Source organism: Neolamprologus brichardi, chromosome 23 (assembly GCF_056152115.1).
Source record: "Neolamprologus brichardi isolate AB-2024 chromosome 23, ASM5615211v1, whole genome shotgun sequence".
Lineage (NCBI taxonomy): Eukaryota > Metazoa > Chordata > Actinopteri > Cichliformes > Cichlidae > Neolamprologus > Neolamprologus brichardi.
In genome coordinates, this window is record NC_142125.1 from 27,198,213 (window position 1) to 27,219,528 (window position 21,316).

The following is a 21,316-nucleotide window of genomic DNA, read 5'->3' on the forward strand; positions in this document are numbered from 1 at the left end:
TGTCGTGGAATGCGACTAGTGCAATGAAAAAGTGAAAGAGAGAACCAACCACAAGAATGTGAGCTTGTTCAACCAATTTATACCGCTTTCGTGAGCAGTACATATGGTACACATATAAAAACAGTTGTTCTGCCGGGTAGCCTCGTGGCCGGTTAGCTCAGTTGGTTAGAGCGTGGTGCTAATAACGCCAAGGTCGCGGGTTCGATCCCCGTACGGGCCATCTCGAGCTTTTTTCTTTTTCCAAAAACCCCCTTTGATTTTATTTATAACAAATCATTTTTTCAGCCTAGTAAAAAAAAAAAGACAAGGAATGTAAACCATCGCTGTTAGGTGAAATGATAGAAAAAACTAAAAAAAAATTCGACATTAAATTGTAAAAATTCTCAAATAAAGTGAAATATTTGTATTAATTGTCCATTGTGCTGTAGTCCTTACTAGTAGTTGTGTAATTCTGTAATTTCCCCTTTTTCTTACAAATTTTGTACTTTAATCTCGAAGATTTTAGCCTTTTCTCATAAATTTGCCACTTTAATGTGAGTTGTTTTTGTTTTTTTCTTTCCCCCTCCTATTTATTTTCTACCTTCGTTGGCGCTAATACAAAGTGTATAAACACAAAATACTTAATTACAAGGAAGAATTATCTAAAATATATATATAATAATATAGTAAATAAATAATAAATAATATTAGGAAAAATTTAAACATCCAACAGGTAAACATCCAAACGTGTTAGCAGCAAAACATAAGAATAAAAATGTAATCACAAACATGCATACATAAGGGCTACATTACTTTTATAATGCATTGTGTAATTTTGGATTATCTTCAATATTGATACTAAATTCAAATGTTTTAATCTAAGCAACGTTTACTTTACTCCTATTATATCTATATTGTTCATAATTCTGATATAGTCTGTTTTCTGGGGCATTATACCTGAATAATTTTAATCTCTATTAAGTTAAATAGGCTGTAAAGTGCTCACTGTCAGAAACAAACCAATGGCCAACACCTTCCTCAGGCCGTGCGATGGCGCTGCTGAGCCGCCCAAGTTGCACTTTCTCTCCCTGACACCACCACCACCAGTGCCGGGGCGCACGGAGCGCTGGAGGCGGTGTGTGTTGCTCTTTATTGTTCCAGTAGAAAGCTCAGTGCGCGGCTTCCCACATTTGTCTGAATGGCTGCCGCGGACAAACCACGTCCCACCTGAGAGGGAGCGGTTCAGCTGCAAGCAAGAGGAGCACCGCGTTCAAAACTTACAGCGTGGATTTTACCATCTGCGGTGGACATAAAAAGCTCTCACGGACGCACATTCAGTGGATCCTGGAGGAAGAGGGGGGTAAGGAAACCGTGCCATCCGGATTGTGAAGCGAGCTTAAACGCAGTGTTTCTGGTATTCCTCGTACACTAGGTGCAGATTCAGACAGTTTTACTGCATTATGTAGACCAGTTTCTAGGAATAGGAGTCGTTGCTTTTTTAAAATGCAACAGTGCGTTAAGCGCGATGAGTCCGATATCTTAAGTCTAAGCTCGCTTCGATTGCAGCCACCAGTCTGTTCGTTTTCCTAATCGGCTGAGCTTTAGGAGGTCCAGCAGAGCTTCTGTTACTGTAAGCTTAAAGATAGACGAGGATATGCTCCTCCGATTACTGCTACATAAAACTTCAAGATTATTATAGTTTTAACACTTTAATCTGGAATATTTTCCACTTTATTAGTAATTCCAGTATTTTGTATTAATAATGGCGCACACACCAGCTCAGTCCCTGGACTGTGAGCAGGTTGCCTTGGCCTACTGACATCTTTGCCCTGGGCTAAAGGATTACTCTGCTAACCCACATTGTAGGGTTCTCTCTTTGCCAACTGTACTCTGTACTGTATGAGTACGTCTCTAAATGTGGCTCGTCGAAGTGTGTGTGTGTGTGTGTGTGTGTGTGTGTGTGTGTGTGTGCGCGCGCCTAACAAAGCTGCTCGTTGATCTTTGGTGTTCTCAGAGACAACCCCCCTTTCACAGTGTGCACCTTTTAGGTGTCACAATCAGCTGGCAAACAAATCCCCTCCCTTTATTGATTTCTGAGAGACACATACTCTTCTTGGACCCCCTCCATCTTTCAGCGTGAGGTCACAGGGTCAGCACCCATGATCAACAATGGTTGGGTGCTCAGGTGGAAATGCTGCCTGTTTGGTTTTGCAATCAGTATGACATGGTATTGATTGCCACGTGGTGTTGATGTTGCACTCCATTTCTTGCCCCCCCCCCCCCCCCCCCCCACACACACACACACACACACACACACAATACAAGCTCTCCTGAGGGCAGTAGAGCAGCTTAATGGCTCAGCAGGTGGATGGTGTCACCTTGGTGGAGTCAAGCCCAGCCACTGATCTGTCAAGGAGCGCAGGTGTAGCGGGCTCGCTGTGTTATAGCCTTGATCTCACCCTCGCCAATGCTTGTCGGCTTGGGTGTCATTTTTCACTCGACTCATGTAGAATACACAGAGTGAAAATGTACACAACAAACAACACTGCCAGGTAATGGATCCCCTTTAGTGTTCATTGGTTGGGTGCATGTTTGATTGTATTCAATTGGCATGGAGCCTTTTGTATTAGTTTTATTGTGTGAGTTTCGGGGGTGGGGTTAGGGGTGGGTGTAAATATATGGGACATAATCTGGAAGCAAGATCCACTTGCTTAGCTGTTTCCACACCTTCCCACCATATGTCGCTACTCAGGATGTCCTCACCAGAACACACAGGGATTTTTTTTCTGCACAAAACAATGCTCAGTATGCACCTTCCGACTGACCTACTGACTGATAGTTGCGTGCATGTGCAGTCACCAAAAGATGGACATAGCAACATAACATCAGCCACTGTTTTTTAAGCCTTAAAAATGTTCCCAGTGCTAGTTATTTGGAGCTTTTTGGAGCTGAATTAACAGCTAGCTCTAAATAGCTCTGTTATCAAGATGCATCTGTAGAGTTTAAGGGCATGTCATACAGACACAATATCTGTTAAGCATCAGCTCTAACCAACACTGATGCACAGACTTCATGAACTAGGGGTAACACACAAAAAGCCATGTCATTTGTCAAATATTTGTCATTCATTAAAAAAAGAGCTTCTGACATGATGGAGAAGTATCAGTGATCAGTGACTCCAGTTCAGTTTCTTGGGCACCTGTCACTCTTAACTCTAGTATCCTAGATGGATAACTTATTTTTTAACAATATATTCCTTACAGTTTTTGTGAAAGATTTATGTTGCTTGTAATTCTGTAAATTCAACAATTTGAAGTTGGAGGTTCTGATCCAAGAAAATCCTGATACAGTGGTATGAGAACAGCTAAGTAGGGAATAATGTTAATAATAATAATAAATAATAATAAAGCCTAAGTCTCAAGTACTTGGAAAGAAGGCAAATAGAGTTCTTTTGGTATGTGAACATGTTTTCATGTTCACATACCAAAGTAAAGAAGCCTCTTGGAAGAAAGAGGCTTCTTTAGTTCTATAACAACCTATGGAGAGTCCCTGGTATTTAACCCTTAGTTTTCACATCCAATGGTTCTTTTACTCTGATTCAAATCAGTTGATGAGTTTGTAAACCTGTAGCTTTTCCCTGTAATTTGACTTCTTTTTACACAGAGAAGAATCCAAGTGAACTAAAATGCATCACTACAAACCAGATGAGAATGTTATTGGCCATACGTGTCCGGAGAGGGGAGCAACAAAAGTAAATGCAGGGAAAGGGTCCTGTGTTGTTCTCCTATTAGAGAACATGTAGAATTTATATTTTCATTTGACTGCAAGTTGCTAGCCTATACATACCTTTCCACTTCTATAGTACCTTGCTGCATCCCAGAATGCAAAGCATACGTGGCTATGGGAAATTTTTCTGTAGCTCAAACTTACAACGTATACCTGGTATTTGATTCTGATTGAGGCGTGATCACATTCACACCATAAATGAACTGCATGTACATTAACTGCTGCCATCTTGTATTGTTCATTCATGATTGTTGGGGTTGCTTTGACTTTCTGAGTAGGAAATTCAAGTTAAGGGGGCATTCCAGATTAAACTGGGAACTCAGAAATTTTGATTTCTGACTTGATCTGGAACTTGATCAGCATTAGTCCCACCCTACCATCATGTCTGCTTTTCTGGTCATATGATTCAAGGTTTGAGTGGGGCTAAATCACCTGTGAAAGGGATCCCAGGACTGCACTGTAGCACGCTGATTGCTGGTGAGCTACCACAGAGGTGGTGTCCTGCAGACAGTGCTGGCAGTGGGGTTAGAGCCATTTTGCGGCATGTTTGTTAGTGAACACACTATATGACGACACAAAATTACCCCTAGTAGTTTTTTCCACATCATAAAAAAGCAGGTCTTGGCAAAGTCCTTCTATGAGCAAGTCTGGTATCATGGGCATCTTAGTAACGCCTCTGGGCCATTATTTTGGCGGTTACATTGAAGCACTATCTAAATGAGCTTTCATTTAAGTTACCACAGGAAATCAAAACTACTTGTGTAGTTTTGTTTGCTGACGTTATCCACCAAATAAGCTTTTATAAATCCTTTCTTATGGATCTTTGAGGGCCATATCGCTCTCTTGCTATCTCTGGTATTGGACATATCTGTTATGCCACTAGCAGGATATCTGTAATATCCTGATATATCTGTGATAGGAAAAAGTAACTGAGGCCAGAGATTATGTGCTATTTAATCTTTTAAATTTGTGTGGGCAGTACTTACATGAATATTTTCAGGTTTGTGACTGTTTGTCAAACAAAGACGTTTAAAGATTTCCACAGACATTTCAAGGAATGTGTAACACTTTTTTCCCCCAGCATGCATATTCTAATTTTTTATAAATTACATTATGATAAAATGATTGTGTTATGACTATGCTGATCCAACCTTATGAGGTGAGGCAAGTGGGTCCTTGACAAAAACACAATTTTTCTGACTATTTGTAAATGTTTGTATTATTCAGTTTTTCTGAGAATATTACCCCAGCTCTACCGTGTTACTTTCTCTCTACAGTGGCCCTGACACAGTGCTGTTTAAATATGACTGCAAAGCTCCCCTCATTAGCCTAGCAGTGCAGCTGTGTTAGTTTCATCTTGTGACCAGTGATCCTTTTTCACAGCACAGTTTCTGCTGCTCCTTTTGTCAATAATTTAGCTTTTTTTTTAACCAGCACACTCATCAGTCTGTGTACAGACTTCCAGCTTCTTGCATCTCATTTGGCCTCGAAATTTTAACCAAACTGCTGATTGCCAGACCTGTTTCACAGCCGACTGACGCTTCCCACTGTGCAAGCTTACACAGATTATGTAATGTCAGACTTCTCACTTCAAAAATGACAAAGCGTTATCTAATTTTTTAACATATTAGGGTCAGAGTTGGTAATCCTTTGTATGAAAGCGATCTGAATCAAATTGGTAACTTTTCTCCCTGTAAGACATAAGGCTGTCTCTCATGCACTTGCAATCACATCCGATTCTCTTAGCTTGGCTTCCCTCTGGCAAACTCTTGGGAAACTTTCAGCTAGTTCAAAGCCTGGTTGAGAGGCCTAGGTCCCCCTGAGTTAAAGCCCCGCTGCTGGAAGCTCCCACACTAGCTTCCTTTGTGCCTGCATGAGCAGCTTGCTCTGTATTCCTCTCTTGCACAACAAAACTCCATGTATAATTCTCCCAGGCTCTAAAGAGGAGACGATGAAATCCCAGCTTCCAAATTGCCTTTCTAGATTTAATTGGTGGTGAATTTGATTGTCAGTTTAACATGTAGTGTGTTATTAACAAGGTTCCGATTTCTTTTATGATGGTGAAGTCATTGAAATCAGCATGGAAGAAGCTGTATTATTTTTATTTTAGTTCCCAGTAGATTCCTTATGTGAGCTTTTCTTTAAAAGACTGAAGACATGCAGGCAACAAATCAGCTCTGCTGCCTGCAGAATATGAGCTGGGCAATTGATACGTCATTGTCAGTGAATTATTAGAGCTATAAAACTGGTTTTTGACTTGGGTAATACAGGGAGGTTTAAGTTTGTAGTTTTAAAATATGTAACATTGTTTTGTCAAGCAGGACAGTGGCATGTAAGTTTTACTATAGCTTAAAGGAAGGCGTTGGTCACTGTCTCAGTTCTTCCAGCCGTTACAGCTACCAGTAAACAACTGCATGGCACTTTCATTTCATTGCAGAAGTGGTTGACAGAAACAAAGGAGTGTTCCCACTGGTGTAATGAGTAACTTGAATGTCAGATCCCTTTTTATTGTCAGGTCACTTCCTTGGTACGTCTCCAGTTTCAGGTTTTGTGACTGAGGTGTAGAGAAGCAGTAACCTGTGTGTTCATGTGAAGGGATTACTAAGGATGGTGCTGTTTTGTTTTTGGTTTTTTTTCTATTGCAGTGTGGTGTTATTAGCCTGGTTAATTCTGTGGGGAAAAATCACGTCAGCTGTTCTGGGGTCAATTTTGAAATAAAGGTTTGATAAGGTGTGAGTGATCATGAAAGAAATAAGAAAGATGTCGAAGTTTCTTTATTTTGACCAACAGTTCAAAATGTTAAGATGTGGCAGCCAAAGTAGGAAGTGCCACTAAGGCTACGTCCACACGTACCCGGGTATTTTTGAAAACGCAGATTTTTCTATGCGTTTGCACCTTTTGTCCACACGTAAACGGCATTTTTGGTCACTGAAAAGGAGATTTTTAAAAACTCCGGCTAGGGTGGATATTTTTAAAAACTCAGTTTTTGCATTTACGTGTGGACGAGAAAAACGCAGAAAACGCAGCGTCAAAGGTGTGCGCCTTTTTTGACGTCACACTGTGCGCCACGTTATTGTTTCGGTGAAATGAATTTCTACAATACTGTTACTGTTAATTGTCTCTGCAGTGTTTAAATGCTTACATATACACACAGTTACTGTCCCTCCACACATACGACTCGGTTCTGCTTCTATGCCCCAGCTTTGTTTACTTTTTCCCACCGAGGCTTCTAGACTTCTGATTGGCCAACATTTCTACACGGTTAGGAGTATATAGCCACCTGTTGCTTTGGCATGTTCCTAGCAGCGTTTTCCTTCATTTCTGCCTTTACGTGTGGACAGGATTATTTTTTAAAACGAAAACAGAAAATCTCAGTTTTCAAAAATACCCGTGTACGTGTGGACGTAGCCTAACTGTAGTTCCTCTAGTGGCCACTTGAGGCCGTTTCCAAAAGTGGGTCAATCCCCATAGGGTCCCATGTTAAAATACCGGCTTTACAGAATACAGCAACTAATACAGCCCTCTACAACCAACTTATCCCTTTGTTACATGTGTGCGAAGTCTAAGTTTTCTTATAACTCAGCTGTTGAAGCTTAAAGTTTGGGGCCTTTCTGCTTTGACTGACAGGAACCATAATAGCCCTTTTTCTAAGGACTAGTACTTATTCGAACTGAGTGTACTTGGTTTCAGTCGTTTTCCATTATGATTGAGTACACCCTAATGTGCATTGATGGGGTCATTATAGAACATGGCTGAAAGTCCATTTCAGTCAGTGTATGTGACACAAACACAACACAACAACGTAGGACATCGATGTTATACCTGCTGCTCAGTGTATGGCTTTTTGTTGACTTGTTGACATCGTATTTTTAGAGCATTTCAGATCGCTTGGAACCCCGGCCAAGTAGGTGCTAAAAACGGACCTGGTCCCAGGTACTACCACCTAATAGAAAACCCTAAAAGGCTAATCGAGCCCAGCCAAGTACTTAATAGTGGAAAAGGGTTATAATACCATTACAGACAGCTGCAACAGGTGTTGTTAGACTAACTCGATTCACTTACCTGGACTTCTCAACCACATCTGTGATGCTGGTGCCTTTTTGTAACATTTTTATTGTGGTTTATTGCAAAAACTATGACTGTGCTTTTGTGAATAACATTCAAAGACTTTGTCTGCATACCTTGCTTCCTTAAATATTTTGACATCTGGCTCAAAAAAATTCACTCAACCTGTACTTTATCCCCAAACTAGATACTCGTCACAGTGGCTTCACCACAGTGTCCTGTCCTCGTAAAACCACAAATTATACATCAGTTTGATTCTCCAGATTTGGGCAAAGGAAAGCTGTATTTTTCAGGCACATTTATAGGAGTCTTTGGAACAGGACAGCTCCCATCAAGCCTATGACACACTGTATTTGCTCTTGAATTATGGGCCCGGCATTGGAAGTGGTGAATGAAGCTCACATAGTCGGGGTGGATGTTTGCCATGGTGGAGTCTCCCTGCTAACTGCACCACCCAAATATTTACAACAAACTGTTTATCCGGATGCAGAGTTGTTGGTGAAAAGGAAACAACAGATTTTTTTTTCCACTGCAGCTTAGCGGATGACTCATAGTTTACAGTCACACTACATCTGTTGTGTGATAATAATGATCAATTATGTTGACCTTGGACAAGAAGCTGTGTTTTCTAAATGATGTTTACTACTGGGTTAGAAGTGGACATTGATGTCATGATTTATTGACAAGAAAGGCCTCTGTACATGATCTCTCTCTATCTTTTTTTAAATATTTTATTTTTCTCCAGACACAAACCTCAAAGTCTGCTGAGCATTGCTGGAAACGCTGGATAATTGATCCTGTGTGTTAGTGTGTCAGGGCAGCGCAGCAGTGTGTTACCCTCGTCCTTTGCCCCCCACCCTGACTGTCTTCTAAAACATTCCTCGGCTGTGATATCACCAGCAGTCCTGAAGGGTTATTTACTGTCTGAGGTTGAGGTTTATCAAGTGTGGGATGGAGGTGGGGGTGTTGTGTAATTGAATGAAAGCAAAGGGGGTGGGGGGCACAGATTGAGTGTCTTTGTGCGTTTTCAGACCGTATCTCATCTGCCCTACTTGTGATGCTTTATTCAAGTCTGAACTGGCCTTAAACAGAGCTCTGTGAATAGCTCATAGGAAATCCCAACTTCATGCTCTGCAGCTGGGATACATGAGTGTCTAGCTAGGTGTGAGCAAGTCTGTCTGATTCTGTCTGAAGTTTGTGCTATGTATGCACTCATTTCATCACTATAGTCAATAAATAAATAAATAAAGCTCATCACTAAAGAACTCAGATTAAATGTCTTTTGGTTTGTACATTGTGTAAGACCAATTTAAATCAAAGATTGGATAAATATGGGAAGACATTTCACACATTTCTTGAAGTAATTAAACTTTGGAGTTTCTCTCCAAGCAAAGTGCCACAAAAGAACCTCTTACTCCCTTTCTTTTCTGTTCTTTTCTTTTTAAATAAGGTGCACAGGTCCTTTATTTTCATGTTTCAAGCGTCCTTCACCTCCAGTTATTCAAGAGATCTCTCAGGTTTGCATTAATGCAGTTTGGCCTGTGTTTATTAAAATGCTAATGACGTTTTTAGTCCTTCAGACACCCACAAAAGGGATTTAGAATTCCTATAAAAACAGTATCAGGATGCCTTTTAAGGAAATTGTGCATGCAGATTTACTAACACACAGGATGTGATGCAACTGTACTGTTTATAGTGAGGGCCCAAAGCATACAAAGAGACAAACTCCAATCCCACATTTTCAGAAAATTCTCTTTTCTTTCTCCACTAGACGTGAACAGAGGTCCCTGCAGCTCGATAGCCTCTTACTGTAAGGTCTGTCATCATGGTCGAACCAGCCGACAGGTCGTCCACAGCCGGGCAGAGGCTGGGCGCTCCTGAAAGCTTTGGAGTGTCCACCCTAGAGCCAGGTCTGCGCCCTCCTGCCCAGCCTCCAGGACGCCAAGTCTCCATGAGGGTGCAGATGCTTGATGACACACAGGAAGTCTTCCAGATATCGGTGAGTAACATAATGTTGGATTATTGCAGGCATACTTTAGTGAGAGTGAGTGGATGTTGTGAGGTTTGCACACATCTTACTGTCCATGAAAATATCCACAGCAGTGGTTGTGATGGGAGTAAAACAGGTGTTCAGCTTGGTAGAACCTCCTCGTGTGTTGTTATTGCAAATAAGCAGTGCATGAGTTTAGTTTCTTTCCATTAACCCATCAAATTTCCATATTTATTTATTTTTTGTTTGTTTGTTTGTTTTTTGTTGTTTTGCTTTTTAAAATATTTACATGCTTTCATTTCATTTGGTAAATGGACTGGGACTTACACTTTTCACTACAAGCAACATTCATGGATGGATGACTTGAGAGCAAGTCTGGGTTCAATATCAAGATGAGGGATACTTCAGTTGTATTCGCCCTATTGGTTGGCGATCCACTGGCATTTCACTATTGCAGTTCACGATAACTGTGTAATTGTCTGTGCTGCTCTGTACTTGGTGGAGGATGTGCTTCCAAAGTGCCCTTCTAGTTTATTTATTACCTAAGAGCCTGTTATAAAACCATTGCTGCTCTCGGTTAGCACAAAAGCCTCAAAGAATAAACCCGTGCTTCTGTTCAGAGTGTGCAAAATGACTTTCATAGTCTTTGTTTTTTTTAGATTTTTGGCATCATGAAAAGGAAGCATTTGCAGAGTGACATTATTGCCTTCAATGTTCAGATAAGATATTGGTTTGTTTCCTTAAGCCTCTCTCCATTTTCTCTTCATCTAAGCATGTGTTTGTCATTTATTTATTACCCTCTTGCTAAACTGTCACTTTATTAACTGATGCAAGCAGAAAAGGAGGGTAAAATATTAAACTATTTTTCCACAGTCCTCATGGAATTCATCACCAGTTTTTGCTCCATAGAGATGGTTCATTTTGTTCCATCCACCTTGAGTCTTATCTTCAATCTCCACTTCCTTGTGATACACAGGAAGTGGGACAGAAGCCAGCTTCCTGTCCGAGCACACCACACCTACAGACTCCTGTTTTGGATTTGCAGACAGAGGCAGACTTTATTCTGTTTTTTTGACTACTTCCCAGCAGCTTCTGTTTTTCTAAACTCTAAGCCTGCTTTTTATAAAAAGAGTGCTGTTATGGCATGTGTATATGTAGTAGGCAGTCCTGCATTTGTCCTGTGTTCCTAAGTTTTCATTTTCTTCTTCTTTGCTTTTATTTAGCCTTAAGCCTCCCTCTTCTGTCATTTACTCCATCATAAACATACATAACTGTATATTACTGTAGCCAGTATTCACCGTGCTTCATAAATATTTGCATGTGTTTTGAATCTCCTTGTTAGCTTGAGTATGTCATGCGTGTCTACTTGTGCTCCCTGACTTCCTAATGCTTTTTTTTTTTTTTTAAAGGCGTCCTGTGAGAGGCGGCACAGACAGCAGTTTTAATCACATTGCTGCTGCTGTGGTACTGTGGTATGTCATCTCAGGGTGGGCGTATCCTCGAATTTCAGAATTAATGTCTGCTGCAGGCTGACACAGAGTTTGGTTTCAAGCCTTCCTTGGTGATTTGCATGTCTTTAAAAAAAACAGCTGCTGTATTTTCAGCTTCGGATTTAGGGAGTCTTTGTGATGATAATCAAGAGAGAATCCAGAAAGAATCACTGTCTCAGCTGGCTTCTCGAACATTCAGAGCTGCTGGTCTGTGGGGCTGTAATTGGTCCTCATGAAATGGCCAAGAATGCATGCGGTTGTTGGAGTGAAAGTGCCTCAGGATGTGTTTGAGTGGATGATTGGACAGTTTGACAGTGGCCTGGGATCTGGTGTCTGTGTGAGGGGATGTCATCTGCGTGTGAATACTACTAAATTGATGTCTCCACAAACTGATGTTCTCCACAAAGCAGCAGCCCTCTTCATATCAGGGAGCTCTTTTCTCTATCTATTTCTGTCCTCAACTCCTTTCACAGCCTCTCACACACGTATGAGTTGGTCTGTCTCTCTGGAACCTGTTTCAGCTTCACTCTTTACACCACAGGAGAGCAGAAGTATCAGGTGAAAACAGCAGCATGAAACTAAAATAGTAATATTTTTTATGTATTTATTTATTATGTTTTGTTGCTGTTTTAAAAGCCAAATGTAGACCAGGAGAAATGACAGTGAAGGCAATAAAAGATGAACTAGAAGGAGAGAAGCGAGAACAGAGCAGAAAAACATGGAGCATGGAAAGTGAACCAACCAAATTAATGACAGTTGTTTTCAGTGCTTCTTACAAATTTGGTGAAATAATGGAGACATTGTCTATTGAGCCTGACTCACCTAATCTGTTTTTTCCTGTTACAATAGCCTCCAGTGTATTTGTGCAGTAGGTGCAGTCTAATGTGTGAATCAGGAGATAAGCCTGCAGCTTTCACTAGCACTGGCACTCGACTGGGCATTTTTTCACTGCAGTGGAGGTAAAGTAGAAGGGTAGCTCATTAACCACCTTGTTATCAGCAAACCTCAGGCTGCTGCAGGAGAGGGGCAATAAATTTTAAAAATACATTTTATTTTAGTATTATTTTTTAACACATGAAGAACAATGCAGACATACCATAGTGTTGTTGTAATGTTGACTAAAGCTTTTTGGGGTTGATTTCTTGAATTTGTTCTTTGTTTTAAACCACTTTTGAGACCAATTACAAGGAAAGGAAGATATTTCTCCAAAATCAAGGGATAGTTTGTTAGGAGTGCACATTAATTCAGCCTGTTTAAACAAGTCTTTTGCATATTAAATGAAAATAGATCCTGTGCAATGTTTTCATATAGACAAGTTTCAGCTAAAAGGTTGTGTTTAGAGGACATAGTGCTTCTGTTTTCTGGGCTTCAAACAGCAGTTGCTCCAGTACTATGTTTACAATATAAAAAACACTATCTGCAGCACATGTAGCAGAGTAGCATCACAGCTGCGCTGATTGCAGTCACGCTCTATAATCAGTCTTCCTGAAGAAATATGGATTTGGTTAATGTGCAGTCTCAAGATTATCATAAAATGTGCATTTACAAGAACCACAATAATGATTTATATTTTTAGCAGTCTTGGCTAGCTATTAATTGGAAGGCTAACTGTATGGGCCTAACACTTTCTTCAGTTTGAAGCTGCACATATTGAGAAGCTTCGCACATGTTTTGATCAATATTAGCAGTAGCTTTTTGCATCAGTTAAAACAGTAGAGCACAAATTATTCATTTAACAGGGATCTGTCACATGAAGGTGACTCGAGGCATTTGGCTGTGTCGACCCTTTGTTCCCTAGCTGGTTTCACTTCCACTAAGATAAATGCCTGATTCATCCAGTTACATCAAAGCGGTTTAGTCGTTAACTATCTTGCAATCTATACAAATTGTGTGGCACAGAGAATTATGAGGAAAAACATGACCAGTTGCAGGGATGTTTCACTTTATTGCAATAGTAGACGTTGTAAGCAGTGTAGGAAAGTTTCTGTTTGTATAAAATCTCAACAAACGCAAATATGTATCAGAGTTTTGATGCTGTTCCTTGTTATTGCGGCCAAGCAAGAAAGAATGGCTGATGATGACCTCACTGCTCTATATTTCCTGCAGCATCCAAGGACAACTTCCCCTCTGAGTGGTTTTGCCATAGCAGTGTTAGCAAACCACAAATTCTGAGTTTTCCTCCTTTGTTGATTCTTACCTTAACATCAGTCTTAACTGGAGTTAGCCTTTTTGTAAGATGTATAATTATTTTAGCTTTAATCAGTCTAACCCGCATTAGAGTAATATAAGAACAAAATTAAGACTGGTTTAATCCCACAGGCCGGATCTTTTTGTGAAGCCGACCCCAGAATTTTGTTCTACAGACCAGGACAAATAAATTGGTTTGTCATGGAAAATAAATTTAGGACTTCGGTTATGGGGAAGATTTATAGTGTATGTACAGCAGGGGTCAACAAAAAAACCCACTGAAAATGGACTGCTGTGACATCTTTATTTTATAAACACACATTTCTAAGATCAGAGCCACGTTCTTAATATGAGCCTCTCTGTCTTTCATGCTCAACTGTCTGTGATTCCTATGATATTTCTGGTGTTCATGAAGCTGTACCCTCAGGCTTCCAGTCTGGAGTCTGTTCAGGACCATCAACAGACTCTGTCTCTCAGATTTCCCGTGAGAGCTAATGTCGAATCCATTAGATCCAAAGAAGACCCTGCAGAGTTTTTAACTGCACTCTGCTGTTCAGAGGCGAAGAGACAAAATTTCATTAAAAACTTCTCCTGAAATCAGGACAGACTGGGCAGATCATCTTGTGCGTTCAGCACTTTGTTTACTGATAGTTAACATTTTATTATTTATATCTATCAGCCTTTTTCTTTGAGCTGATCTTTGGAAATGTATATTATTTGAGTGTACACCACATTAATAAAACATCATGACATGACATGACGTAGGCACACACTGCATTAGTGACCACTGAGGCTACACACACACACACACACACACACACACACACACACAGAGGCACAGACACACTCAGTCTTCATTATTAATGTGTAAAAGAGGCAGAGATGGAGGTAGTGGTAGAGGTCACGCCCAGCTGGTTAATAATTAAAGGTAGACAGGATGTGCGTGCATGTCTGTGTTTTTGTTTGCATACATGCTGAATGGAGCATAAACTAACAGTATAGCTTTCAACACAGACAGTTTCAAGCATGCACAAAGGTTTAAACTTTTGACCTACTCCTCTGATTGTTTTCTTGCATGGCATTAACAGACTTTGCCGTGTGACTCACAAGTAAAACCATTTCACATTCTCAACAGGCCACAGCATCCGTTATTAAGGGGAAGCAAAATAACCTACATACCAAAATCTGCAATAGCAACGATAATCAATAAGACCAGTGTATTACCCGTTATTTTGTGTGTTTTTCCTTTTTTTTTCTTTTCTTTTTTTTTTGGGTAAGGTCAGCTTTGACCGTGGGTGCTAACAACGGAGGTCACGGTCAAGGTGCTTAGCCAACGTAAGTACTCGTGTCCCCCGAAGGTTAGTAAGTTGTTTAAAAGTCTGAAGACGATACAAAAAAATTGTGGGTAATTGAAAGTTTTCACAGATTTTCCTGATGACCTGATTTTCACCTAATTAAAACAGTTCGAGCTACCATCACACAAAATTTAAAAATGATATGTGGATGCTAGACTGTTAACAAACATAGTGGATTACATACTCCCTTCCTTCGGAGGGAGAAAATTTATTAATTTTAAAGCAATTATACTACCACCTTAAAGGATGCTATAGAAGCAATGCATTTATCTTACTAATGAGCTTTTCTTTTGAACGAAAATGCAGCCCGTCCTATTCCTGTGCACCACAGGACTCTATTGTTGTCTGAAAAACACATTATTTTCATTTCTTTTTTTCTTTTTCTTTTTTTTACATTTCAGTCCCACCTACAGCAGCCTGCTGATGGAAATGACCACCGGAACACCGTTATTAATCCATAGCTCAAAATAATCCCCAACAAATACTCTGTTTGTTCTTCCTCACGTACCAGTTTCCTCCCAGTTTCCAAACCCCACAAAGGCCAGTTTAGCCTCATAGATTGAATGTATATCTCTGTTCACTAAACAGCCAGATTCGGGGAAACTCAGGTGTGCACTGTAATGGAAGATTAAGAGGGTGAGGTATGGTGATGCTTTTCGAGCTCCCAAGGAACTGGTACAGCAGGCTTAACCTGAACAGGTTATTTTCAGAGTTAAAGATTTACACCAACTGTTAAAAGGTGCTTTTTTTTCTTCTTCTTCTTCCTTAAAATTTCTCCTGAGTCACAGATTACAGATTATTGGTATTAATCAATAAAATTGTTTAGTAATGCTAAAAGGATTTCCACATATTCTTTTAGTAGTGGACAGTTTGAGTCCAGTTTTCTTAAAATCACATTTAAGGGCTCTAATGTCAGCTGTCACGTTAGACATAAACCATATTCAGAGTGGTAAGTAGGCACATTTATACTTTACACTTATAGATTTAAAAGACTAAATGGCCTGTATTTGTATAGCACTTTACTAGTCCCTAAGGACCCCAAAGCGCTTTACACAACCAGTCATCCACCCATTCACACACACATTCAGTGTTTATAGCCCTAACACTTTATGACCAGGTCTTCTAACGTAGATGGTACTTTCTCGGCTTGCCTTAGAGTCTGTGACTTTTATGTGACCACACTTAGTATGAAGAAAACCTGGGTTAATAAAGAAAACTGCTGACGACTGATTGGTATGTTAGGTCGGTCCATCTTGTTCTGTCTCTAGGTCAGTCCCTCCTCTTTTAACTTCTTGAATAGGTTTTCTCCCCCGTGATTCTGTTTGGACAAGTGGTTAAGAAAATGGATAAAGGATGTTTTATCTAGCCAGCTTGCACAAAGAAAGCCTGAATATATTGAAGGGCACCTCTCAGGAGTGTTGAGAGACAGAAAGCTACTTAAATGTGGGAGAAAAAAATTATATACTTTTTATAAGATGTGCGAGTAAGATGAGGCTCCCGAAGTACTAAACAAAAAACTGTTTTATTCTGTGAAAATGACAGAAAGTCCACATCACAGTTGTGTGTATATAGTATGCTTTTCTTTCTTTTTTTCAGCCTATTGTTTTGTACATTTAGCTACAGTTTGGACATATCTTACTCCCTTGGGGTCCTCGATGATGGCACCTGCAGCTGGTCCCTTTATTTGCCAGACATCTGCAGTGCTTTCACACTTGAGCTCTCTGCATTATGTTGAATAATATGAGGTCTCTGTTATGCCTGTCCCCTGTGGACCCACCCTCACTAAGAAATATCATTGGCTTAGATGATGCCTTTAATGCCTCAGGTGGTTAAGACCTACACATATGGAGCCACATGTGGCCTCCTGGAGCTTTCACTCCTACATCCCATTTGAGTCCATCTCAGACGATTTAATTGGGAGTTTGCATTATTCCTGTTACCTGTTGATTAGTGGTTTCTGTTTGCCTGTATTGTCTTGTCTAGCACGATGCTTGCTTGAACTTAATCCCTGTAAGTATTTCCAGTATAGCCACATTAAACCAGACTTTAGGTTTCTTTATTAACGATGGCATGAATGAGAGGATGGTGGAGTATTTTGAGCGTGCTCTGTCACAATAAGCAGTTTATAAGGTTTTTGTTGCATGATTGGATTGTGGCTTTATGATCTGCATCAGCTCCTGACCTTATGTGAGTGTTTGTGTTTTTTGTCTAAAAAGAGAGCTGGGGAAAGATACAGGACTCTGGGGGGGATGGTTATGAGGATTAGGATGATGGAAGAATAGACCACATAATTTGATAGACTAGCAGTCCCCCAAGGCCTGTGATAAATGAGCTACAAGTCCCCCGCCAAATTATGCAGGAACGCACACAGACTCACTCCTTAGCTCCAGAGTGAAGCAGTTGACATTTCAAATGGATGGGCCTTTGTTTTGTCAGTGTCCACTGTCTTGGAAGTGAAAGAGTCATGTAAAAGGAACCATATAAAAGGACAGATCTTAAAAGGCAGAACGAACAAGAAAATTACTTAAAATGACAGTGACACTGTGGCAAGTTGAATTTTCCCTGTTACTGGTTTGGATGCATGTATCATAATCATTTTAAAGGGGGCCTATTATGCTGATTTCCAGCTCCATTATTTTATTATTGGACTCTAGTGGAGTCATTTTGCATCATTCAAAGTTTAAATGGTCCTTATTCATCTTGTGCTGGACCTTGGTGCAGCTCCTCAGTTCATCCACTGTCTGAAAGAAAGTTTCTTCTGATTGGCTGCCAGTCAGTAACAGAATTACTGACCAGCATGTGGGTGGGGCTTCTGTGCTTTAGTTGACCATATTAAGGATATCCTCTTTTTTTTGACATCATACATGTACAAGAGTAGAAAAAACTGCCTGTTACCAAGTGTTTAGAGCAGTCTGAGGCCTGAGCTTTAGACCCACAGGAATTATTGTTGCATTTCCTGATCTTAAAATGACATCCACTACTGTAACAGGTCCACTTTAAGGACACTGCTTTGGTATCATTTGGCCAAAAAGCTTAAAAATCCTGACCTTGCTACTAAGCTAAGAATATCTATATGGATTGATTGTGGTTCTTCCCTCCTCAATAACAGGAATGACTGCCTCATTGTTGCACTTCCAGCACGCAGACCTTGGCTATTTGGCCCTAAGAAGAGGAAATTAGTTTTAATGTAGCCTTCCTTTAGTGCATTACTATTCAGAGAACCAGACAGTTAAAATATTGTGCAGTGCCAGATATTTTTAAACTCTGGGTTGCCCAGCGGCATGTTTTTAAAAAAAAATTTTATGTCCTCTTCTGCACTGTTTTACCCCACATTTTAACTCTGCTAAAATTCATTTAGAGAGAGAGAGGGAGAGAGTGATAAGAGATGAGAAAATGGGTTTTAGAATTTGGAGCCAAACTCTACTCATGTGTCTTTATGTCTTTTAAAGTTGGCAGATCTTCTGGCAGTAGTTTAAATGTGTGGGTGAAACCAAAGTAAGGTAATGGTTAAAGATGGTTCTTCTCTTCTCTTCTCTTCTCTTCTCTTCTCTTCTCTTCTCTTCTCTTCTCTTCTCTTCTCTTCATGTGTGTGTGTTGCTAGTCCTTGCCTAATCTACCATTGTAACATATTAAATCTATAATGATACTGGTTCCCTGGGCCACCCTAAACCATGTTTTATGGACTTACTGTTTGACTTCACGGGCATATGCGCACGTGTGCATGCTACCACCCACCCTGTGGTTCAGTCGCCTAAGATTGACAGTAAAATAATAAAAGTAAATATTTGATTAGATTTGGGGTTGTGATATCCTCCTTTTAATGACTATGGTACAGATGGGAGCAAGAAATGAATTTGATTAAATAATATCATGACCACAGTGGTACATGTGTAGCCCTGAAATTGGCCATCGACTGCACTCTTTCTCTGCATCGTCTAGTTTCCAAAAACGGAAATAAATGCAATCAGATTTTGACAGGGCAATATGAAAGATGTTGTGGTAGTGCCTGTGAAAGCTACTGAAGCAACTTGCATCATGATGTACACATATCTATGTCAATACTGTCTCAAATGGTACTTGCCTGCAATATCATTAGCTATCTAACATGCCTGATAAGGTGTGCTAGCATGGCCTCCATCATCAAAATGTGAAGGTGTGGCAAGAGAGGGAGTCTAAAAAAGGCTAAAAAAGAAACCTGTAGCCTGCAGGCTTGTTTCATCTTGTTTGATAAGAAGAAATCAAGCAGAATCAAAGAGTGCACACAAGTAAAATATCCCTGGGCAGTACTTCTTCTCATATTGAGCTGACACTCAATATGAGAAGAAGCTCATCCCATCTCGAGGTACCAAGTGTTGTTATATGAGGATAAAGGCAGATGTCAGCTTGACAGCATGGTAACTTCTGAGACTGTGTAAGCCCCGGATAGCATGTTAAATGTTAAATTTCATTACAGCACAGTTAGAAATCAAGTGAAAAAGTATGTCTTGTTTGGAAGTGTTACCAAGAGAAAGCCTTTTCTCTCCACAAAGAACATGACAGGATGTGCGGTGGTGAAGGGGTGATGATTTGGACTTGTTTGGCAATGACAGACACTGGGCACCTTGCAGCCATTAAGTTGACCATGAACTCCTCTGTATACTAAAGTATTCTAGAAGCAAATGTGAGGCCATTAGTCCAACACCTAAAAATCGGCCCAAACTGGGTCATGTACCAGCACAGTGATTCTAAATTAATCAACCAAATACATAGACATCTGTAACAAGAGTTTCTTCACATTCTTTTTGTAATTTAGGTTAATTTGTAATATATTTTTAATTAAAATTTTTACCAAGTGCTCATTTTTAAGGAGGTAAACTATTGCTGTCTTGAAATATTAGCATGCCGTGACTTTTTTCTACATACAGTGCTCTGATGGTCTATGGCTAATTGTAGCAGAAAATGGTTCATATGATCTTCACCCAAGTTATTTAGAAAATGGTTTAGACTTAATCATAATAAGCATTTCTAAAATTTTCAGGCTGTATCAGGAAATCAGTGAGCTTAACTTGAACATATTAGCTCTGCAGTTGGCTGCAATTGATATATTGAACAGTTCAACACTCTTTGATTGAAATTACAAATATGAAGTTCCCACTCTAGCGGACAACTTATCTGGTGTGCGTTTTTTTTTTTTTTTTTTTTTTTTTTTTGACAGCGCATGCGCACCTGCGGACCACTTATGTGCACCTAAAAAGCTAACTAAAGCAGGGCTTAGCAGAAGGTTAGGATACATATAAAGTGTGAATCTAATACAAATGCATGAGTCTTTTCTGCAATCCACATGAAGTGACCCAAGCTGGGGGAAAATATGGATGCAGCATGCTAGCATGAGTCTCCAACCGAGGAACTGTGCTGTATTATGTAATGGCTGGCATTCACTGTCTCATTCCTGTGGTCAGAGATCTCAAAAAGGGACTTCTGACTGTGGACTGACTTTCCTTTCAGCTTCTTCTTTCTTTCTTTAGCTGTCCCCAGTGTTTAACCAGCTAGGAGAGCAAATGCAGAGAGAGGATCGGTGATGATTCATCTTTTTACAGATGTAAAAAGGTGATATGTCGACAGTTCTCCCTCTGCTTTCCAGACATTCAGCTTCCGACTTGAGCAAGTAGCTTTGGTAGAACCATGCATTGTGTTATGTTGCTATTAAGGTGGGCTTGTGCACGTGGAGCCACGTGGAAAACTGCTGAGTTCAAAGAGAGGCCCACAGACGAAGCTGCCCTTGAGCAATGAAGGAGGAAACGAGTGTGTGAGCGGTATAGACTCTTTCTGGTGCAGAGACAATCACTGAGAGCTTGTTTCTGAAAGGCAGCGGGATGGGGGTAGAAGGGAAGTAAACAGGGCCCCACTGGGGGACGGAAAGGAGACGTGGTGCTGCACTCACTGTGAGAGACTGCAGCACTGGGAGAGAGAAAGACGAATACAGGCCCACATCCGTCTCCCACAGAAGCCTTTCGCATTACGCCGACAGCCTGTGAATGAGCAAACACTGTCCTGCACTGCTTGGCTGCAAACGATATCCCCCCTTTTTTTTTTTTGGTAATTGGGGTAAATGAAGTCCCCCCGTGATGCTCTACTAAAGCCAGTGATGGAAGAGCTGGGCCCCATTTAGGGTAATCACTGCACCCCCCTGCTTCACTGTTGTACAAAACCACCAATTTAGTAGTTTTCCTGGATTGTTTGGAGCAGCCTGCCGTGGCCACTGAGGTGGGCTTGTGGTGAAGTTTTCACTGCTGTTTTTACAAGTTCGTCTGGTCATTTTATGTTGCAAAATGGGAGATGAATTATATCCTGTATTTGACGGGGGTTGTGGCATTTTTGATGCTGTAAAAAGTAGCTCCAGTTTGGCATGGTAACACCAGCTGCTAGAAAAAGAAAACACTGGTAGGATTATCGCCAGCAGCTGGCTGACTGGAGGGATGCCAAAA

At 40.5% G+C, this 21,316-nt stretch overlaps 1 protein-coding gene and 1 non-coding gene across 4 annotated transcripts in view; both read left to right on the forward strand.

Moving 5' to 3' along the window:
- Positions 1-146: 146 nt before the first annotated feature.
- On the forward strand, positions 147-220 carry trnai-aau (transfer RNA isoleucine (anticodon AAU)). The gene has a single exon. It is a non-coding gene; the product is annotated as a tRNA-Ile (tRNA).
- An 897-nt stretch (positions 221-1,117) lies between these two features.
- The window catches only part of LOC102794623 (FERM, ARHGEF and pleckstrin domain-containing protein 1-like), a 65,585-nt gene continuing 45,386 nt past the window's right edge, over positions 1,118-21,316 (forward strand). For all 3 annotated transcript variants that reach the window (XM_006792789.3, XM_006792791.3, XM_006792790.3), the window contains exons 1-2: positions 1,118-1,339; positions 9,602-9,829. In XM_006792789.3, the coding sequence (XP_006792852.2) occupies positions 9,656-9,829 (174 nt within the window). In that variant the 5' untranslated portion in view covers positions 1,118-1,339; positions 9,602-9,655. The remainder of the gene's footprint in view (positions 1,340-9,601; positions 9,830-21,316) is intronic.